Source organism: Oenanthe melanoleuca, chromosome Z, assembly GCF_029582105.1.
Source record: "Oenanthe melanoleuca isolate GR-GAL-2019-014 chromosome Z, OMel1.0, whole genome shotgun sequence".
Lineage (NCBI taxonomy): Eukaryota > Metazoa > Chordata > Aves > Passeriformes > Muscicapidae > Oenanthe > Oenanthe melanoleuca.
In genome coordinates, this window is record NC_079362.1 from 48985735 (window position 1) to 49009115 (window position 23381).

A 23381-nucleotide genomic window follows, 5' to 3' on the forward strand; every position below is an offset into this window, starting at 1 on the left:
AGAGGAATTCATAAACTTTTACCTCAATCAGACACAGGGAAAATGGCTTTGTAATTGATTTCCTGTTACTAAGGGATCTTGTTCAAACCCTGAAAGATGAGCAGCTGAGATCCAGTCTTGCAACAGGAGGGCGATTTTTATTAAGTGTTTTTCAAGATGAGTGATAATTTCACTGATATCTGTTGGGCTGATAATCTAGATAGACATCTAGGAACTGAGATTTTTTTTTTGAAAGGAAAGATTTTGTTGAAGCTGTCATCTCTGCAGTTTGTATAGTTTTGCTAATAATAATAAATTCCATTTCTACTCTAAAAATAACAAAATATAACTCTATGCATATACAAAATGTAATCTTCTGAAAAAACAAGTCTCAATTTTCAGACTTCCTGAATTTGTAAAATGTCTGTAATGTGTTGCATAGTACCTTTAACTCCTAGATAAGAATAAAAGAGGTCAGATGTTTATTACCCAAAGAATATCTCAGTATCTTGTCATCATCATACACCTGTTAGGGTAAGCAGTATACACATCTCTCTGTGCCAGAGAGAATTTTTTTATTGCCTAATAAAACTAGATTAGGCAAGAGAAATTCTTGTACTGCAATGTCTGTTACATAGGTACTCATAATACATAGCACCTCCTGACATATTTACATAGGCATTGCTCTTATCATATAGCCATATTCAGTATTTAAAAGACAATGGACACAAATAACATGATAAAAGGGTTAACATACCCAGTATTAAGTAACTGAATTTGCATTCAAGGTCTGTCAAGCTTACCTTTGAACCAACTTTAAAAAGAGCAAATGGCAAAAAGGCTAGAAAATCACTTACGCAGCAGCAAATAATTCTGCCTAAGAAATCCAGTGCAGGTCCTCCTGACCTTCTTTGGAAGGTTTACAGAAGACATTAGTAGGCATTTGTAAGAATTGACAGTGATAACAGGGAAAAAAACCTCACATATTTGATTGGAATTTGAATTTTTAGGAAGCAAAAGTATTTGCCATAGACTGAGCAGCAGCTGCCCTTCTTTGCTGTGTGTCACTGAGGTGTCTGACAGTCCAGTTAGTCACAGAATGAGAGAGCCAGGTGGCAGATGGATATCAAAACAGTGATGGTTGGAGTTAATGCTCTTTATCTCTTCTCCAAACTCTAAATTATTATCCCCAACTCCAAATGTGAAAGGAGATGAAGTACGAAAAATGTTTAATAGAGGTTTAAAAAGTTGAAGGATTAAGAGATATTTTTTGCCAGAGGACTGGATTATTAGGGGGGGTTTAAAATAATTTCAAAGCCTGTGGCCAAAGCCAGCCTACAGAGGGTCCCTGCCTAACCATGTGATTGTTACAGGAGAAAGTCCAGACATCAAGTGCACCTCCAGAAGCTACTGACCCTGACCAGGCTCAGCCAGGGCATGCACACACTGCTTGTGAGCCCAAGGTCTTCATTTCACCACAGCCCTAGACCCTCAACTATCTCTCCATATGCTGGCCCTGCTATCTGGGCATACCTCAAACCTATGTGATACCTAGTTTTCCTCCTGAATGTAGTTCTCAGGTATCCATTGCCCACTGTCTTTAATCTTGTCTGCTGCATGGACTTCCAATTCAAAATGAAATTTGGTCTGTAGTCCTACGGTCTCATCTCCTTTCGCTCTTGCCTGCGTTCATCTCCTGCCTGGGACTATCAATGGATCCTACTACCAGCACTTGGCTCAGCCTGCTATTACTATACGTGTGGGACCATGCCCTGGAGTCGCTCTTTACCCCTGGAACTCCTAGTTGGAAGGAAAAGTAGGACTGTGGTGCTCTCTGTCAGAGGAAATGCAGAGAACAAACTAATACCTAGTACCTTAAAAACCTTCTGATACTTGCTTTCTTCAGCGTTTGTCTGCACATGAAATGGAATTGGAAGGCCTATACTCCAAGGTTAATATTAATGGATATTTACAACTATATTCACCTTATATCCCCAGTCTGATGGAGTCCCTGCTGACTGGAAGAGAGAAGGATAACCATTTTGGAAAAAACGAAAATAAGGAAGACCTAGTGAACTACAGGCCAGTCATCTCAGTATTATCTCAGTGCCTAGCAAGACTATGGAGCAGATCCTTGCAGAAACCATGCTAGATAGAGCATGTGAAGGACAGGGAGTTGATTGAAGCCAACATGGCTTCACCGGGGGAAAATTGTGCCTGACATGTTTGGAGGTCTTCTATGACGGGATTATAGCATTGGTAGTTGAGGGAGGAACTGACAGCAATTACCTGGACTTGTGCAAAGGACTGCACAATGTCCTGCCCAACATCCTTGTTTCTGAACTGCAGAGACATGGATTTGATGGATTAATCACTCAGTGGGTAAGGAATTGGCTGGATGGTTGCACTCAAAGAGTTCAGGTCAATTGCTCGATGTCCAAGTAAAGACCAGTGATGACACCACCAATCTCTGTAGTTCATGCTGGAGAGCAGGGTTGCCATCCACAGCAACCTGGACAGGCTTGAGAGGTGTGCCTTTGGAAGTTCAACAAGGCTAAGTGTGAGATGGTACTGCGCCTGGATCAGGGAAATCTCAAGCACAAATACTGTCTTGTGCAGAGATAGATTGAGAGCAGCCCTGAAGAGTGTGTTGGTGGACAAGAAGCTCCATTGTTCTTTGTGTAATGACAGCCATAATACTTTTCAAATCTTATTTCAAATAAAGAATCATGTTATAGATTAAATATTTCCAGAAGAGAAAAAAAAATCTGTGTTAAAGATGTCTCAAATTAAAAGGCAGCCATACAATGCAAACCCATAAGCAGGAGCAACCATGGAGATGGCGACTTAAACTGCTAAAAACTTTCTTTCTGTTGAGGAATTTCTACAGAACAAATCTTGCATCAGGACAGAAGTCAGCATATGTTAGACTAAGTCTGTACTGATACCCACATTTTTTTTCTTTTGCTTTGCTTATTGAAATGTGCTTAACATTATGAGTGCATTTCACTACTTTAAGGAATTGTAAATAAAGGAAGAAAGGATTATAATATGACTGCTTTTAAGGAGTAAGCTGTTCTATTTATTCCATTAAGAATGGAATACATGGGTTCAGTGATCAACTGAACAAATTTGGGAAAAAAGTACATTATACATACACTACTAAATGCAGAAATCCCAAGATGGTAACTGAAATATTGCAGATTGGTACATGCTTTTGCCTTATCTTGTGTTTCTCGGTAGGTAGCTGTCACTGGCCAGTATCAGAAACAGGTTACAGATAACACTGTAATCTGACCCAATATCTATGTTTTGTGCTACAGTGGTGTACATCAGCTGGTATAGATTTCCTCTGTGGGTTATAGGAGGGAGCTGGAGTGAATGTTAAAAGAATATATTACCTTTTTCTTATTTTGATAATTCATTATTCCATCACCACCCATGAACCTTGCAGTATTAAAACTGCAATAGATCTTTTGGCTAAATCACAGCTGGAGTCAAGACATTCATAGAAAGCTTAAAAATACCAATGTTAAAAAGAGTATATATAACATGTCACTTTAATTTAAAGGGTATAGGGCACTCCTTTTGAAGTCCTGTGCTTTATCTAACAAAAGTGATGTCCCAAAAAGCTACATAGTAACTCACATGGTCAGCTCATCAGGCAAAGACATGCATCTCTAAGCTTTGTGCAAATAGCTGTAATAATAGCAAGATGCAGTTTGCCAATCCTTTCCTCGCTTCCAAGAAACCTTCCTTCTGCTGATATACATGAAGAAAACAGCTGGTTTTATTGACTATGTATTATGAAGTGATAAATTCAGTCAAAGCTACAAGACTAGCTAGCTTTTCTTGTTTCGATATCAAAGTATTAATCACCTTTGATATCCAAGCTTTACTTTCTATTGCATCTCTTGTTCTAGATTCCTATTGTGCTAGTTAAGGCAATAAATAGTAGCTTTCAAGAGCCTGCTAAAGAGCTGTCTAACTGATCAAGCACATAAATCAGGCTTATATCTCTACCACAGTGATGACACAAAGTTCATGCTAAGCCAAAATCTGAGCTGAGGTTCTGAATAAAAAACATTAAACATAGAGTGGCTTAACAAACCACTCTAGAGGTGGTGCTTTCCAAGGTGAAGTGGGCATGCCTTGACATTGCTGTGTGGCACATCTCTTCAGTCTTCTTGCTCCAATGCATAGTTTTCAAGTTGAACTAAAACTGGGGTTAGTTCTGGAAAATTAAGATATATGGATAGAAAATGTATTGTTTGGGATGTTTGGAATGCTTCTCTGTTTCCTCAGACTTCACTTCCTAAAGCACTACAGACAGCTATAAAACTCCGACCTCACATTGAAGAACCAATTCTGTCAAAGTTACCATTTTGAGTGAGCTGAATGTAATGTCTTAGTTTGTATGAAATATCATCCTGATGATACCTGCCAGAGAAAAGGGATAAATATTTAAGAACACTTATCACTTGAACAAAGTCTGAAAGCATATTTGAACACAATCTGCAAGTTTTTTTCAAAAACCTTTAGAATTTCTTTAAAAAGGAATTATGTAAGAACAAACTCAGAACAGGAATTAATTTGTTATTATAATGGTTTATTGTTATTTTTTAATATTTCTATTTCATTCATGTGATTTCAAGATAAAATCCATAGCACAGTTTTAATTTCCTTCATGCTACTATCATATTTGTGAAGAAGCAATATATATATCTAGAGGAGAAAAGCACCACATTTATATTTTAATAGCAATCAGTTAAAGTCAGTATTTGATTTATATCACAAACCCTTGCAGGAAACAGCTTTGCTGTTTAAGCAAGCTTCATCTCACTTAATTTGAGGATCTCTTATTTTGAAACCAGGGACTCAAATCATTACTCCAAATACATACTGGCATACATTTGTGAGGGCCTTTTACTTTATAACAGAGTATATATGATAACTCAGATTATATCAGAGAAGTAATTTCATGTTCACTACAGGAATGGAGAGCTTGCATGAATCAGTGATCTTTGGTGCAAAGTAAATTTTCTTTTACATTCCAAAGTAGTGATCTTACTAAATTCAGAAGGCAGTAGATCTGTGATACAATTAAGATGAAATTAATGAACATCTTGGAAAGATTTTTTTTTTCTTTCACTCTTATTTTATTTAAGTGTTGATTCAAATATATATCCTCAATGTGGTAACTCTGGGGTTAGTTCTGGAAGATGAAGAAACGCAGGAATCTGTCTACAAATAAAGATACAAGTTTGTAACTATGCTAGTATCATCCTCAGAGAGAAAAATAAATGAAAGATGGGAGAAAGTTCCAGTTACCTCTCCACTCCGCAAGACTAACATCACCAAAAGTTAAAGTTCACACGCACAGACACACGCGCCGGTAACAGCTATGAACAGCTGATCCTAAAGCTCGCCACTCGAAAAGCAAGTCCACGCTCTGCTAAGGAAACACAGAAACCTTTTTCTCCTACCCGAGCAAGGCTTTTGTGAAGGAAAACCCTCCCTCCCGGGAAGATGGCCTCCGGGGTGTGCCCGCGGGCCGGGGGCAGAGGCGGGTCGGCGCGGCGGGGGATGCTCGGCGCGGCCGGGGGGGTCAGGGCCGGGGCGGGCGGGCAGGTGGCGGCGGGCGGGGCGGGCGCGGCGCCGCCCCCGGGCCCCATTGGCGCGGGCGCTGGGGGCCGCTCCGCGCCGCCCCCCGCGCTCAAGTGCGAGCGCCCGGCGGCGGCGGGGCTGTGCCGGGGCGTGCGGGGCTGCGGGCGCTGCTGGGGCTGAGCGGAGCTGCGGGCGCTGCGGGGCCGTGCCGGGGGCATGCAGAGCTGCGGGCGCTGGTGGGGGCGGCTGGCGGCCCGCGGGGCGCCGCACCTGCGGGCGGCGGCGGGGCAGCGGCGCTGGGGCGGCGGGGAGGCGGCGCGGTGCATCGAGCAGCTCCTGCCGCGGCACGATGACTTCTCGCGGCGGCACATCGGGCCGCGGGAGCAGGAGAAGCGGGAGATGCTGCGAACCGTCGGGGTGCAGGTAGGCGGCGGGGCGGCGCGGCCGGACGGTCCCGGTGCGGGCTGTGCCGCCCCGCGGGGGCTGACCCGGCGTGCGGGCGCTTCTTGCAGAGCGTCGAGGAGCTGATGGACAAAACCATCCCGGCCAGCATCCGCCTCCGGAGGCCGCTGAGGATGGATGACCACGTCTGTAAGTGACCGCATGGCTCGCTGTGGTCCCGGGCTCCCCGCGCCCTCCCGCGGTCCATTCCAGCGCCCGTGGGGGTGGGGGGGACTTGGGGTGCGCCCCCCTGCCCCCGGTGTCCCCGCTGACACGTGTAGCGGTCTGATCGCGTTGCCAAGCGAAAGTGCAGGGCGAGGCTTAAATAAGCACCACAATCACCGTCACTTCATTCTTCTCCGACCAACTCCTTAGAGTAATTTGGCTGCTGCCTTTATTGCTCTCCTCGTGGAAATGGGCAGTAAAATACGTGTAGCAGATGGGGGCTGCTCGAAAACCCGGTTTGGAGCTCAAGTGCTCGATTGACTTCGCTTTGTCCCACGAGCCTAACGTTGAGGGAAAACTATGACTAATAAACCGTCCCCTTATTGTGGACTTCAAACGGGCCGCTGTCCTTTGGTGATTCTTATGTATCTGCTGGATTTCTTTGTTATTCCTCCCCCACGACCCACCCCAATGATAACCTGCATTTTTTAATATCATGAAAAATCGGTGTCTCCATATTATGGGTACACAGTAGACTAATGTCCAGAATTTTAAATCTGTCTAATTGATGGTTATGGCTAAACTGCAGGAATACTAAACATCTGAGTCAGCTATTGTCGCACTACAGTAATTCAGCAAACTGCTGTAGAAAACTTCATGTGGTTTTGTGAGGTTTTAGATATTAATTTTTTTAAGCGTTAGCAAGAACAGTACAAAATTTCTACCTGCATAACTGTATTTTTGAGCATATTTTTGTACTTTGTGTATCTGTGAACATGATGCTGATAGTCCTGTAAGTGAAAGAAAAACTTAAAAATCCCCAATGCTAAATAATTACACTAAAACTAACAAAACTCAATGGCCATTCAGATATGAAATCCACTTACATCAGTATTAACTTCATTTTTGAGTCACAATCCTTCGCCTGATTTGCAGAAAACTTGATTCCTTTTGCTGGCAATTTCTCATTGCTCATCTGTGTGCTGTAATTTGAGTGTAAACTTCAGGCCTGCAGCTTTGGTGAGGTTCCTGGCCAGTTCAATCTGGTTACTCTGAGATGACATCACGCATGAGAGGCAGCACCACAATGAACAGTCAGGGAAACTAGACCCTGAAAAGACAGATTCTAGCCAGGAGGGATACAACAGGGACTGATAGTTTGTACCTCTAAAATGTTTTATTAGTGCAATGATATTTCAGTCGTTGGTAACTTTCTATCTTACTAAATGGGGAGAGGCTGGGCAGAGAGGCAGAAATCAAGAACCTTCTCCTGTCTGTATAACTACTGAAAGTACTGCTTGGCATACTTCCCTATGGTTAATGTGCTTTAATCAAGGTACTCCCTGACGAACAAGTGATTTTCACTGACCTCAAAGAAAAGAACTTTTTAGTTTATTATTTGTTTAGGTCAGTAGAAGGAGAGAAATGCAGTTTGCCATTAACAATTACTTCTTGGAATTTTTATGTCTTTCTAATTTTTTTAATAATTAGTTTCTATTATTAATTAATATTATACTCTTAAAAAATTTTACGTCACCAAAACACACATAAAAGTGATACGATAGTGGGCATTAAAATACATATACATTATTGAAAACTGACCTGGTGATGTCAGCCTAAGTCACAATCTTGATGCAGTGCTCACATGCTGATTTTCATAGTAATTTTGAGTGGATGTCTCCTACATGAAGGTGCATTAGTTGATGTTGTATTGTAGGCAAGTTCTCACTGTGCAACAGGACCTCATTAGCTAACAGTGTATTTAGTTCACTGGCATTTTGCTCCACTTGCTATGCTGTTCCTGTTCCCTTAGAGTAAACTTTGAAAGAATGTGACTGTGATGCAGTTTCACATTGCACAGCATGCAGCAGTGAGTTTTCAAAAGAGATGCTTGCATGAGGTACTGAAATTTTTCTTTTCTGTACACAGCTGTGTTTTTCTTCTGCAGCCAGTGTGTTGGACTGTCTTTTATAATTGAATGTGTAGTTGTTTGTCACTAGTTTTCCCCCGCACTGGTAGCAGAAAATTCCACAGCTTTTAAAAGAAAAGTAAAAATCCTCAGTTTAAAATTGTGCGTCACATTGAACATCTTGTACCCAGGACATTGTAATCTGAGTGAAGCTTGGTTCCTTTGTAATCTACTGTTAGAGAGAACACTTTCCAATCTCCAGGGTGGTATTTCTTATGCGAGGATGGGGCATTATTTCTATCATATACCTTTTACTAAAGGGAAATACTAAAATTGGGAAGTGTCATGAAAACTGTATTCCATTTCAATTTAAGCATTTGTTTTTATTTGCATGAATGCTCTCACTGTATCTCTAACTCACACATGGAAAGAGAGAACAGAACAAGGCAATGCAAAACATATTATTCAATGGACTTCAGCATTTATAAAATTTGTAATGCAAATACAGGAATTTTCACTTGCCTAAAATGTAATCATAGTAACTCCACAAATTGGAGTTTACAGCTGAAAACATGAGCTGTGCTAGAGCTACTCCTTTATAATAACAAACACAGCTGAGCTTATGTTGAAGTCTCATTGAAGTCAGTCCTTACACATAGAATTAGACATGCAGCTCAAGAAAACCACACACCCACCATAAAAAGCACGTCTGTGTATCATAGGTGTCTGCAATTACCTTTGGGTGCTTTGGAAAACTTTACTAGCTGTAGACCTCATCTCAGGTGTGTAAATTTGATATGTACATTTGATATATAGCCTTCAAGTTTTTATTCAGTGTGTGTCACTAGAAAAGATTACAGATCCTTCCATTGATAATCTCACAAGTTGTGTGAAAGAAGGAAAATGAATCAAATGTGTGTTTGCAATAGTGGTTAAAAAAAAAAAAAAAAAGAGGCTCCTGTGGATGGAGCTTGTTTTAAAGAGCTTGTTTATATGGCATTGCATATTCCATTGATGATAAATAAAACCTCTGATTACAGTAGAAGCACCGTCTTTTTGTACCTGTATTGCCTCTCCTAGACATTTTAGCGTAGACCTACTCTTGAGTGGAAGAAGCTTCCTTAGCTCCTTGAAGAACATAACATATATATAGAGAGAAAGTCTTTTAACTTTACTTAACCAGATGTTTCTGGAGGGCAGGAAGGCTCTGCAGAGGGATCTGGACAGGCTGGATCATGGCCCAGGGCCAGTGGTGTGAGGCTCAACAAGGCCAGTGCTGGGTCCTGCCCTTGGGTCACAACAACCCCAGGCAGTGCCACAGGCTGGGGCAGAGTGGCTGCAAAGCTGCCACAGGAAAAGGAGCTGGGGGTGCTGCTGACAGCAGCTGAACATGAGCCAGCAGTGCCCAGGTGGCCAAGAAGGCCAATGGCATCCTGGCCTGTTCCAGCAATGGTGTGGCCAGCAGGAGCAGGGCAGGGATTGTCCCCCTGTACTGGGCACTCAGCTTGTGATGCCAAAATGACAACAACTTGAATTGTGTGTTGTTTTGGTCCCCTCACGTGAGAAAGACACTGAGATGCTGGAGGGTGTCCAGAGGAAGTTGACAAAGCTGATGAAAGGTTTGGAGCACAGGTTCTGTGAGGAGCAGCTGAGGGAGTTGAGGATGTTTAGGTTGGAGAAAAGAGGCTCAGAGGAGACTTTATTTCAGGCTCTCTACAGCTGCCTGACAGGAGTAGTGTGGGAGCAGTGTAGCCAGGTGGGGTTTGGCCTTTTCTAGCAGGTAACAAGGAACAGGACAAGAGGAAATGGCCTCCAGCTGTGCCAGGGGAGATTCAGCTTGGACATCAGTAAGAATTTCTTCACTGAAAGGATGGCCAGGCATTGGAATGGACTGTTCAGGAAGGAACACCATTCCTGGAGGTGTTCAAGGAGCAACTGGACATGGCATTTAGTGGCGTTTACATGACAAGATGATAATCAGACAGAAGTTGGAGTTGATGATCTTGGAGGTGTTTTTCAACCTAAATCATTCCATGATCTGTTTTTCTTAAGTCTAAATGACTAGCCCATCTGGTAAATGCCAAGTTTTGCTGGTACAAGTGCATCTATACTCTAAATGCTTTTAAAATAATTATTAATGTTGTCTGTATTGGCAGATGTTTTTTCTTGTACTGCCATTATCACTGATAGAGGAGAGAAGGACTGTAGCTTGTGCTAAGAGGTTCCTGAAATAAAATCCTTTCTTTGGTATGGAAAGTGACAGGACCAGTTATGTGCATTTTGTGACCCAAAAAAAGAAGAAAAAAAAAAATTAATAATAAAAAAATAAAAAAAAAGAAGGCAACTTTAAAAGTGTCTCTTGCCATGAGCCCGCTGACTGTTGTAAAACCATCTGGAAATGCTACTGAATTCCAGTAAGGATGAAATAGCAAAATGTCAGGTTTCAGCTCACAGTAAATTTCAGTTCTATACCTCAACTAATTGTGGAAGAGGGGCTTTTTTACATTCAGATTTCTCTGCAGATATAGTTAAGGAAAAACATAACTTTGGCATGTAACTTCTGTTCAGCCAGTATTTACAACAAGGCTAGACATCTGTGCAATACTTAATTGGGATCAGTGGGTATTACAGAGCTTTATTCCCTGGACTACAGCAAGTAAACTTGAACAATCAGCTTTTCTTTAGGTATTGAAGGTGCTTTAGCACATATGTTGTGATTGACCCACTTGAAGTAAAGGAACTCTTGCCTTATACAAGAGTAATCCTCTTTATTTTATCCCTACAAACCTACTATGTATGTCAGTCATAGTAATCCCTGCAATGCTGCCATGGTATGTCCATCTTTATATATAATGGATAGTTCTTGTGCATGTCTGTATTTCTGCTTTTTAGTTCAGGATTTGAACTTTTTAAAAGGTTGCATTAAAAAATACTTCTGTGAACTCCACCACAATTTTCTTTTTCTCAAACATTCCCAGGCACATTCTCAAATTTTAAAATTTATGAACATTAGTTCCTAAAATATTAAGAATGCAAATGGGTCTACAGTGTAAATGTCATTAGAAGCAATACTGTTCAGAAGCAGTTGCATTGTTATAAAGATGATTTGTGTCTCCAAGTTAGCAACTCTTTTTGCAGTGAATCTTCTTTAGTCGGATTTTATATTTTTAAATGCCAGTTAAAAATTAATTCTGAGTGAATTTATAATCATCTCCTAATGTCAGTCAGATTTTTAGAGCTAATTTAGTAATTTTGGGTTCCCTGAAATTACCCCGAGAGGGGTAATTGTAACCCTCCAGAGCTGCCACACACAGTGCAGAATCTGCATTACCACCCAGGGCACTTTGCTCCTCAGGCACCTTCAGGCTGCTGCTCTCTTTTTCACAGGCAGCAGCCCTTGTGGGCAGAACAGGGAAAGGCATCTTGTTTTACTCAGTCTGCCCCTGCTTTTGGCTGCAGGGGAGGTTTCATGTGCCGCCCAGGCTGGCTGGCTGAGCACAGGTAGGCTGAGGGAAAGGAGGGGGAAGGGGCAGGGCACCATGGCTTTCTGCCCAAATCTTAAAGTTATGGACACAGCACATGGAACATGCACTTTTCTTATGCTGTCCTAGCATTATTACTATGTGTCTGGCAGAGCTTTGGAACTAGTTTTCTTCAAAATAATCTGCTTTTTGATTTTTTGTTTGGTTGGTTGTTTTTTTTAGAGATTGAAATAATTACTTAATTAAAAGAAATAAATTAGTCCCCCTTTTATCAGCTGTTCTAAGGATCTTGCTTCCTTGATCTCAGAGGCTACATTTTTTAAGATCTGATATGAAGTAAATAAAAATATATCAGATTAATAGTAACCTTTTTGTATTGCATGGTTCAAATTGTATAACTGGAACTCCTCCCTTTGTATTTTCTCCACTCTTCTTCTCTAGTACCATACTTTGCAGGTATCTCAGAAGTTCAAGGCAATTCTACTGTGCTAGCTACAGAAACACTAGCAAAAATAACTGTGTATCATTTTGTGATCTATCTGGTAATTCAGTCCCTCTTACTATTCTTGTGTTATATTCTGCTTTTGCTACCTGTAGATGTAGCAATCTGGGAGTGTCCTTGGAGAACCTCTCAGACACTCAGTAAGTTTTCTCCAGTCACAAGATATGGGTTCAGCAAAAACAGTGGACCTTATTCTGAGTACTGTCTTTGATATTAATTTTTGATGAATTGATGAGAGAAATAAAGATCAACTGCAGTGACTTAGTTGGCAATTTTTTCTTCTGAATGAGGTTCTTAAAGAATTTTTATTTTACACCCCATAAAATGAGTTTATGATAAAGGCATTTCAATCACTTTTTCTTAGAACACTGGGAAAAAAAAGCTGAGTGTGAGGGTGGCCAGAGTCCAGCCATTACTTAAATATAGTACATCTTTCTTTCTGCTTTATTTCCTCATTTTGCATATTGCTTCTTAATCTCATTGCTGGGAGAATTAAAAAGAAATTAGTAACACAACAAAAAATATCTTAAGCTGTGTTTTTTGAACCATGTAATTCAAATTTTTAGGTACTGTATATGAATTAGTTTTAAAGAAATTAATAAATATTTAGAATAATACAACATTTCCACTACATATGCTCCAAGTTATATATTTTATATGGCAGAAAAAGTCTTATTTTCAGTGTTTGGTGACAGTATTGGGCCAAAATGGAAACATAGCAACTTCATTATGAATCTGAAAATTAGTTTTTAAGCGTACATAAGATCACTCTTGTGTTTCACTTTCATCTGCCTTTGTGTTAGCATTAGTTATTTACAGAGTGATCAATAAATAAATAGACCCCTTTCACAAATAACATTATGGGAATACACTGTGGAAAGCTAGGCTTGACAGAGTGGGTAATAAGGCTTCTGACAGAGACACAGGACTAGTGGAGACTCAGATCAGTCTCCAGCCCCTGCCCAAAGCTCTGCTGTGGGGTCAGAGCAGGTTGCTCAGGGCTTCACCCAGTTAGAACATGAAACCTCAAAAGATGGAGACCCTGCTCTACTGCTGGGCTGTCCTCATGGGCCCAGTTCTCCTTATCTCCACTGCTGTTAAGAGCCCAGCAAAACCTCCTCCACCCCCTCCTATCGGTGCTTTGGCTGGTAAGAATGGTTTGTTGCATTGCCATCCTCTCTGGTCTTTGGACTGCAACATCTGTGTTAATTTCTTTCACCATTATCTTCATCAGTCTTACTCGAATTCAGACCCGTATCAGTGTAAAGTAAACACTGAATTAATGAAATCTTCATGGATTTATGTTTGGTCATAGGTAAGCCAGCCTAATAGATAAATCAGGGGCTATTGACTGCCCTTATCCAGGACTGCAGTTTTATTTATGAGCTGTCTTCCTAAAGACATACTGTGATGAAGTACTTCAAGGCAGTAGAAGGCAAAGGGTAAGGAGTCTCTTCAAAGAGGCATGTCAAATGTGGGAGATAATATATTTGAGCTATACTGCTGCCATTGCCCTTGTAGTGACCAAAGGAGCAGGGTAAGTAAGGTGTAGCAGGAGTGGAAGATGTGTGTCCTCCAGTATTTTGTCACATTGGTTAAAATTAGCTGTGTAACTGTCTTCACATTAAAATGTGATAATCAAAAATATATGCAGTCTTGGAACCTTTTGGTGTAGGTATTCTAGATGCATTCTACTCTTAAGCACAATCTCTACCTAAGCTGCTTGCAGCCTCACTAGGCTTTTGGCTTTGTGCCTTTAGTCAGTTTGGATGCAGGTTTATTTCGGAGATCTCCAGCACAAGCTAAGTGGCTGCATGTAGTTGTTAGCTACAATTGCAGAGAAATAACTCTAGAAGAAAAGCCCATTTGAGCAAACAAAGGAAAGTTATCTGTCACATTGTGCAGTATTTGTGGTATGTGTTTACTGCAGAAACCACACTCAGTGCATTTTTGTGTGTGACATTGAGCTAGCAAGCAAGTTAAATGATAGCCAGCTTCTGCCTTCAAATGCAATTTGGAATTAAACAAGGAAATTCATTACCATTTCCAAGAAATCATTGATGTTTGACTTATGCAAGAGTACAAGCCTCTGTCTGAAATTGCAACCAAACTGTCTTTCATCAAACTTTTTTGCAAGTGGTAGAGGAAGGTCTCTACAATGTTAAAGCTCACTTAAACAAACAACTCCCTCTGTCTTATTGCAAACTCTGTGGGAAGAGTGCTGGGGAGTGGAGTTTTTCAGTGTGCTTTAGAAACTTTGCTCTGGACATTGCTGAGTTATATAAGTCTCCAGAAAAAGAAAAAAATAAAATTGCAGGTTACTGAAACTAAGAAATCAGTCTCCATAAGTTAGATCTAATGGTAACACTGCATAAAAGGCAGAAAAGAAGTGAATTTTGAAATGAGCACTGAACATCAGTAAAAAACTCAAGTGTGTAATGTGACTGTGGAAGAAATTAATTAAAAACATGGAGAGTTTGGGGGGAAAAAATTTTATGCATGAAATGCAATAGTAGCAACTTGAGCAAAGAGAAAAAAACAAGTTTTGAAATCAGAGCTGAAGTTCCAATATCCTTGTTTGTGATTGCACTAGAAATTAATTCAAAACCTAGGTAATGATTTGCCACCACATTATAGAAAATTAACTATTCTGACTTGATCTCTTTGGCTGCAGTAACTTACAGAAAGAAAACAGGTTTTAAGGCATCCAGGCCCCAAGGTATTCTATTTCTCTGATTTGTAGCATTATATTACAAAGTGTCATGTTCAAGCTGTGGGCAGAGGGAGCAGAACTTTGCATAATTGTCCCATTACAGCAAACTCCAAGGTCAGATTTGGAGGGAGAGTTAAAAAAACATCTGTTCCCCTCACCCAGGAGGACTGGTGTCCAGTTCTACCCAGGTCTGTTAGGCTGGCCTGACCTATCTTTCTGTGTGATCTTAAGACAGTATACTGACCATCTTCCTGCATCCTCAACTACTAATATATTTTTAAAATACTACTCTTTGGCAGATGTTTGTAGCATTGTTCATTGACTGCTAGGAATGGGCTGACTCTGATTTTTGCACAGCTTTCAGGACACTGAGAAGCAAGACCAAAGAGTAAGCTATGGTTGGGGTAAAGAGGGAGTGCAAATGCTTTCATTCTGTATACTTAAAAATCATTCTTTTGTTATGTCTTCAGACTAGATTGGCAGAATCATTTGAAAGTTAATCTCATCTGGAATGTCTTAAACTAGAAATACTCTTATAAACTTTTTTTTTTTTTTTTTTTTTTTTTTTTTTTTTTTTTTTTTTTAAATAATCTGATGAAGCATGCTAAAATCAAACTTTTAAAATAAAAAAAAACAAAACCCCACAACAAAACCTGTTCTGTTTTATCAGCAATTTAGGAAAAATGTAAGAAAATAAAGTTGATTTACCTATGATACTAAGAAATTATTCCTGGGTGCTTGGTGTAAGTCCAGTTTGTGCAAATACGGCCCCAATAGAAACACCAAATGACAGCTGTGGATGGCAATGGCTTCAACCAATGTAGACTCTGCAAGATTCAGCTAATAAAAAATGTGTCCTGAAGTACTTCTTAATTCGCGTCCATTATGGGTCTCTTCTGGGTTGAATGTGCATTGTATTAGCACAAAAAAAGCCCCTGCCTACAGCTGTTTCTCTTGCTATTCTTTCCACATGCTTTGGAACCCTCTTATTATTCAGGCATTTTCCAGAATTCTGGCAGAATTTAAGCTTTCCTAGAATATTTTACCAGGTTATTGCTTTATTTTTGGTATTCTTGACTTGTGTTTTATTCTGCTGCTCTTTGTACTTGCACCACCAATGTTTTATTTTTCATGCTGGGGTAGAAGACGTTTCTGTTAAAAACTGTTACTGTTACATGTAGCTGTAGCACTCTGACATAATTTATTTCCAATTAGGTGAAAATGAAATCCTTGATACTCTATACAATATTGCAAGCAAGAACGAGATCTGGCGGTCCTATATAGGCATGGGTTATTACAACTGCTCAGTGCCTCAGCCCATCGCACGCAACTTGTTGGAGAATGCTGGATGGTAATGTACCATGTTTTATTGTTACATTCATATGTATAAGTATACATTTGTCCCACAAACTTTTTTTTTTTTTTTACTAAGGCTTTTATATATTTGGTAGTGATGTGTCTCCTACTCTATAGGAACTGTATTTTTCATGCTAAAGCTAGAAATTTACTCTAGGAGATGCTTTTTTATGTAAAGTATTCCACTAGGGCTCTTTTACGGCTCCTATATATTATGAACTAACACAAGATTACATGTTTGCTTTAAGGAAGTATGCAGATTTACCTCCTAAATGAAAGAATTTCTTTTGTAACTTTTGCCTGAATTAAAAGCAGCTCCCTCCTTCACTGGTGTATGTAATTTGGGTGGAGGTAGTAAAATACTACGCAATACTATGATCATGATTTTCTCATAAGGAAGTAAGAAACTTCTAAGGAAGTAGAAAGTTGTAAAGTCTATTCTCTTAGTATTTCTTTCTTGTTTTATCTTTTTTTTAAAAACCAGAGATCCTCAAGGATTTGAATGTTTATCCATAAAGTGTGTTCTTGTCTCATCTGATCAAGTAATTCTCTGGTGAACAGCAGTGACATTGAACCATCATAATATGATAATTCATTTATAAAAAGGCTGAGAATATTGTACTTGGTTCTGATCATCCAGCTGACATTTCAGTTTCTAAAGAACTGTGACTCAGAAATGATACAACAGAAAAAGATAAATTTCATGTGGAGTCTTACTTCCCAACAGACTGAATTTCACCCTGCATTTTCTCATTTAGTTTACAAGTTCCCCTATTACTAGTCACTCAGGTCCTTCTTTTATACTGTATTAAAATAACTGTCATCTTTATTATTGAGTAATTTTTATTTCAATAAAATCAGTATTTGAAGGTTTTATATATATTTTAAAAAGCCCAAACAACAAAAAACTCCTCAACGAACCAAAGGATTGTATTACTCAATGCACAAAGTCATTGTTACTTAGAAGTTAGGTATTTTTTACATGTTGGGTTGCCATAAATGGGTCTACATATCTGTAGACATCTAAGTCTTATTTTTTTTTTTTTGGCTTTGTTGACTCTATTTGCATCACTGGTGGAAAAGTTGCGGCACTTGAAGTCAAGGAATCTATGAAGTACATGTATGCAAAGTTATATTTGGCCTTATCCTTGTTTACTTTTTGAGACATATGCAATCTAAATATTTCAGTACAGCACCAGGAAACAAATCATCAGTTGATAGAAGCAAAAACAAGAACAGTTAGAAAGTAAGTGGAACAAAATGGACTGCAGACTTTTCAATCCTAAAAACTTGTGTAGAGTTAATGAAATGAATGAGAAAGTCTGTCCAGAAGTCTGATCTTGCACTGTCCAGTGAAGTCAAACTAGATGGCTGAAAGCAAAACTGTTAGATGGCTAAAGTGAAAGCTAAAATGTTTCTTGGAGAGAAAGTATGTATGTGTGTGTGCATATGCAATAAAACAACTATGCAGGCTTTATGGGAGCTGTTTAAGAAATCAGACTTCTTACTTCTGAGTGTGTAACACTTTTCATGCTGACACACTGCATTGCAGCTCCTAGAGAAATGCTACAAGCCCAGTCTTATTGCTTCTGATCTGTTCTGTCTCACTTACATGACTTGTGTTTGCTTTGCTTGGCATTTGCTAGAGCAACTAAAAGTCTCCCAAAGTTCAACTTATTTGATTCCTTTGCCCTCAGACATTAAATATGTAAGAATATAAACCTGTACTAGGGATGCCTGCACGTGTCTTCACATCTCTAGTGCAAATTATTAAACTTGTTAGTAGCACTCAGAATGTAATGAAGGTGTTGCATTCTGAAAATAACTACATACATACTGTGCAGTAATTACATTTAGAGAGTTTGCTTTTAAATTACTTTTAAAAGTCACTTACCATGTACTATAGATTCAGGCAGAACAGAGAATACAGACTAAAGCCAGATATTTTATTTGGAGAAATTATGGAGAAGTAGAATCAATTAAAATATGTAGATGCTTTAAAAATGCCAAAAAGCCCTTTTTAAAATGAGTGTTTTACATAGAGTCATTATATTGTAAGAGCTGTCTTTATTTGTAGAGCTGTTAAACTTCATAGTAGTCTGTGGCAGTACTGGAATTCAAGATTTCTTGTTTGATTTTTTCCCATCTTTCTGAAATTGATTTGTTTTTGTTCAAGTGTGTTTGCCTTTCAAAACCATAACATCGAAATCATAAGGTTTCATTAATTTTGTTTTGTAATATAGTGTACTTTCTCAGCTATGTGGAGCAGGAGTTCTCTAATGTATTTCAATTAATCACATTTTAATTCTTGCTGGTCTAATTCTAGTTCCTTATGCAAGTTAAAATATAACAAACAGCCCTTAGGTGAAATAAAATGAGAAAACACAATTGTAAAACTTTAGGTACAGAGGATTTTTTTCTACTAATCAATAGGAGTAATTGCTAGTGCAAAGGTATTTGGAATAGTTGTTTATATTGGTGAGAACTGAGTGGCCAGGGGGACCTTACAGAAAAGAAATCTTAACACTCCCAGACTGAAAGTTCTTCTGGCAAACTGAACACTAGGTTTAGCTGCTGTGGAGAAAAAAAAGCCATACTGTTGGGATTAGCAAAATTGCATGCAGCCTGGGACATGGTCTCACCTGTGAACTATACAGTCATATGATGATAGTTAGTTTAGTGCTAGAACTGGCCAAAAATGAGAAAAAAACTACAGGTTTTGAGGAAATAATCAGTATTTACATACTCTATATGTGGCTGTTGTTTTCTGTTACTGTACAGAATAGTGTATGTGAATAGTTCAAGCAGGTGTTTAATTTGATTAGACAGTAAATACATTAGCATTACATATTACACTTTGAGTTCACATATTGAATGCATCCTTCTTTTAGCTTTTGCATTCTCTTCAGGGCTTTTTTCCTACTATCTCACCTTACTATTTTGTTGCTTCTCTCATCTTGCTCAATACCAAGTTCTCCAGCTTGTTATTTAAAAATCTTTGGTTTTTACTTCTATTGACTTTACATGACTTGAGCTTCCAAATAGTTGAATCTTTCTGGAAAGTTTATACCTTCACTTAATTTTTCAAAAGTCTAAGACTTACTACTGCCCTTTTAGGGAAACAAAATGCTGTTTTCTTACATCACTAGAAAACAGAGACCACAAGTATTTGCACTTACCACTTATTTCTTTCTGGCTGCTACTCTAAATTCAATCTTGCATAAAGTCTGTCCTGAACTACTGTTCAGGACAAATTTCCAGCAGTGAGAGGAGAGACTGACCTCTGTTTTTGCTTTTCATCCCTGGACCCATGCTGCTTTGTTTTCTGGGCTGTTATAATAGACTGTTTCTCTTAGATTCTTGTGTTTTTCAAGGAGTTGCTTACATTGCCAGTACTGTTTTGTTCACCAAATGACAACAGATGAAACTTGTATCAGTCTGACTTCCCTCCTCTAACATAAATGGGAACTGTCATTTCACAAGAAGTTGCATATTTCTGAGCTTGATTCTGTGAAATACCAAGTGCCTTTTCTCTTAAAAGGGTGGAGAACACTTGACAAGTAAAGGTCTTAAGAAACAGTATTGAAAAATTGTAACACTATCTAGATATGATTGCACAAAATGTTCTCCTTTCAATATTGTGACTTGATTTAATTCTTCCACACTCAGCATCTACTCTGTCCCTTCTCCGTAATGCCTTTACATCTCTGTTTTAAAAGTAATTTCTATATTCAAAGTGGAGAAAGAGAATTCTTGTCCTGTAAAAAGTCAACACTAGAAGATAAAAATTGCAACATCTAAAAATTATTGTATTCTAACAAATTTCCATGTTAATGAATTACACTTTACTATTTATTTTTTTCTGTGATACAATCCAGTTATATATGGCCATGACTTTGTTACAAATTTATTTTCCTAAGCCCAAACTCAGAACTGTTTTCTTACAGGGTTACCCAGTATACTCCTTACCAGCCTGAGGTGTCCCAGGGCAGGCTGGAGAGCCTCCTAAATTACCAGACTATGGTGTGTGATATCACAGGAATGGATGTGGCTAATGCATCTTTGCTGGATGAAGGGACAGCTGCTGCAGAAGCAATGCAATTATGTCACAGGTACTGTGTTTAAATGTATGTTTAAATCATAGCAGGAAGTAATTTTGGAATTTGAAGGCATCTGTCTGTGTGAAGGCAATGGGTTGAAGTTGACTGTGGTCTTCTTACTGTGAGCAGTTCACTGAACAATTAGAATCCATGTTGCCATGCCCCCAGTGAGGTTCCTATTGTTGATGCAAATGTTTGACTCAGACATTTAAGGCTTTCAGAAAACTAAGGACATAGGAGAAATTCTAGAGGAAGGAGGACTCGACCTGTTGGAGGAAGGTCAGGCTGGAGAACACTTAAGCCAACTGGATTTACACAGGCTCCCTGCTGAGGGAGCCTCCCAATACCAATATGAGTATCACCAGTCACCCTTGATTGTCTCTGATCAACCACAGTGACTGGGAGAGGTGCCTCAGCAGTGGAGCAAAGCAAACAACACACTTGTCTCCAGGAAGGGAGGAATGAAGATGCAGGGAACTACCAGCCAGACAGCCTCACCTTGATCCCTCAATGGTTGTGGAACTGCTAGCCCTGGAAACCATTTCCAGACAAGTGAAGGACAAGGAGGGGATAAGGAGTTATGAGCATGAATTAAGACAGGGAGAAGTCATGTTTGACCAGCCTGATGACTTTCTACAGTTGAGTGGCTGGCTTGGGATGGGACAGCGGTGGGTCTCCCTTAAATCTCAAAAGAGAAACCAAAAATTATGGGCTGAATGAGGTGGGTGAGAGAGAGGTGGAATGTAATGGGTTAACTGAGCCACCTAATTAGTGGCTTGTCTTTGTTTTCTTCTGCCTTCACCTGGAGTCAGGATTAAAAACATGAAGGAGACAAATTTTCTCATGTTCAGACTTGGTTGTTTATTAAAGTACAGAGAGTTCTGCAACACTTCTAGCTACCAGCTAAAAGCAAGTAAAATGGAGATGAATTTAGCTAGTTACAAAGTCTTTTAAAGCTAAGCAGTCCAATAAAGAGCTAATCCCTATATTATTTGTACTTTTCCCCTAATAACCAAACACCTGTGACCAGTAACTACAACCTGAAATCATGAAGAAGAGTTTGACAGAAAGAGATGACAGTCAAGAACCTCCATCTTGTCCCATACCTACTATTATATTCTAAAAACCCCAAATTCAAAACTCTTCACTATGTGAAATTACATACTCCTATTCTAGCTACACACCAGTGATTCTAACCCCATCACTCAAATTTGGAAGCCTTCTCCAAGGCCTCAAGTCAAAAGCAGTGCTCTCCTGGGGGTCATTATCAGAAAGCACAGAAAGTTCAAAGCTCCCACACTTCTGGGTTCCAAGAGTGGAAAACTGTCTGAATGTTGGCCCAAGGGATGCTTGTCAGTGACATGAACTCTAGGTGGAGGACAGTCGCTATAAGCCAGGGGCAACACTGGGTTCAATTAATGATCTGTGTGGTGGGGCAGACTGTATCCTCAGCAAACTTGCTGATGATGCAAAACTTGGAGGATCAGCAGATAGACCAGTCATGGTACCTTCCAGAGGGATTTGGACAGGCTGGAGAAAATGGACTGACAGGAGAAGCAACTGCAGGCATATGGAGTACATGATGGGGTCTGGCAGGCTGGAAAGCAGTTTTGCTGAAAAGGCCTTTGAGGGGATTGGGTGACACCAGATTGAACACAATCTTGTGGCCAGCAGGCCAACAATCTCCTGGCTGCAGTGAAAGGAGTTCTGCCTGGAGGCCAGGGAGGGATCCCTCCCTCTCACCCTGATGAATCCACATCCCACAGTGCTGTGCCCACTTCCCCGGTATGACAGAGACATGAACATACTGGGAAGAGTCTGGTTGCCCTGCCCTAGGGTACCAGCCCAGCTACTGGCACCCAGACACACCTGCTGCCACTGACACCACCACAGACACAAGGACCCTGGTGCTTCATGTGCTGCTCCAATTGCTGGCACTCACTCCGGTTGTTTCAGCTGCTGTGCTATGGAAACGGGGACCCTTTGTGGTCTGACTTCAGTGGCACTCACACACACATGCACACACAGAGAATACAAAGTCCCCTTATCTGTGAAAGGAATCTGTAAGGCATTTAACAAGAAGAGAAGACAGGCTTCACCAGTTAGGTGCAAGAGCTTCAGCAACCCACGATTTATTTGTGGCTGTCCCAGTTTATCCCCTTACTTCCCTATTTTGCTACACTCGTTGCTCACTTAGCTGTATTATTTTCCCCCTAAACATCTCCATAATAAGACATGTTTGTGATCCCCAAATGCTCTTCCTGTGTGTCCCATAATGTCTACTTGCCATGTTGGGGGTGGCACCCAGATGGTGTGCCTGTTTGGGATAATTAATTAATTAGAGTTCCCACCTGCCTGGTAGCCTCTTTGTTCCTCTGTGCTTGTGGAGATGGGTCTCTGTTGGGCTGATTTTCCCTGAGAAGCACCTGGGAGCAGTAGGGACAGGGTGTTGTTTGGGCTCCCCCACCTGCCATTGCCTCTCTGCAGGAGATGCACAGGACCTTTTATCACACAATCTAACAGACTGTGACTGAATCTCTTGTGTCCATGAAAGCTGAAGATGTGCATTATCTTTTTCCATCAGTGATTAAAAGAAGCTTTAAATAATAGAAGAGTACATCATTCTAAGTTGCTAAAAGTGAAACTGTTACTGGTATATCCAAATCTATTTTCATTTATGCCTGCTGTAAGGCCATGAAAGGCCCTATATGAAAGGGCCATGAAAGTCCCATGAAAGGGTCTTGCAAATCAAATGAAATATGAGAAGTGACTGAAGGTCACTGCAGAACTGTGTATTAGGAAGGTGATTACACAGCACAGACTGTGTAATCATATTTTTGTATGTGTAAAAATAGCTTTCTAACTATTCAGTAGTTCAAAGCCTCAGTGTGACATAAAATTCTGCTTACCAGAGAAAAATAGGGAATTGTCTTACCAGAATCATAGAATGGTTTGGGTTGGAAGGGACCTTAAAGACCACCTAGTTTTATCCCCAATGCTGTGAGCAGGACCCATTTTCTTCATCTCCCTTTACCTGCTTGAATGGTTCATTGTTTTTTTTATCCAGGACAATATTGAAAAATCTGTATTAGACCATAGCTGTATTCTTTTGAAAGAGGGGGTGTGT

The 23381-nt window shown here is 40.0% G+C and overlaps 1 protein-coding gene across 1 annotated transcript in view; it reads left to right on the plus strand.

Moving 5' to 3' along the window:
- The first annotated feature begins 5772 nt into the window (after window positions 1-5772).
- The window catches only part of GLDC (glycine decarboxylase), a 40628-nt gene continuing 23019 nt past the window's right edge, over window positions 5773-23381 (plus strand). Inside the window, exons 1-4 of the mRNA XM_056514895.1 lie at window positions 5773-6009; window positions 6099-6177; window positions 16014-16149; window positions 20102-20266. Coding sequence (XP_056370870.1) covers window positions 5803-6009; window positions 6099-6177; window positions 16014-16149; window positions 20102-20266 — 587 coding nt within the window. The 5' untranslated portion in view covers window positions 5773-5802. The remainder of the gene's footprint in view (window positions 6010-6098; window positions 6178-16013; window positions 16150-20101; window positions 20267-23381) is intronic.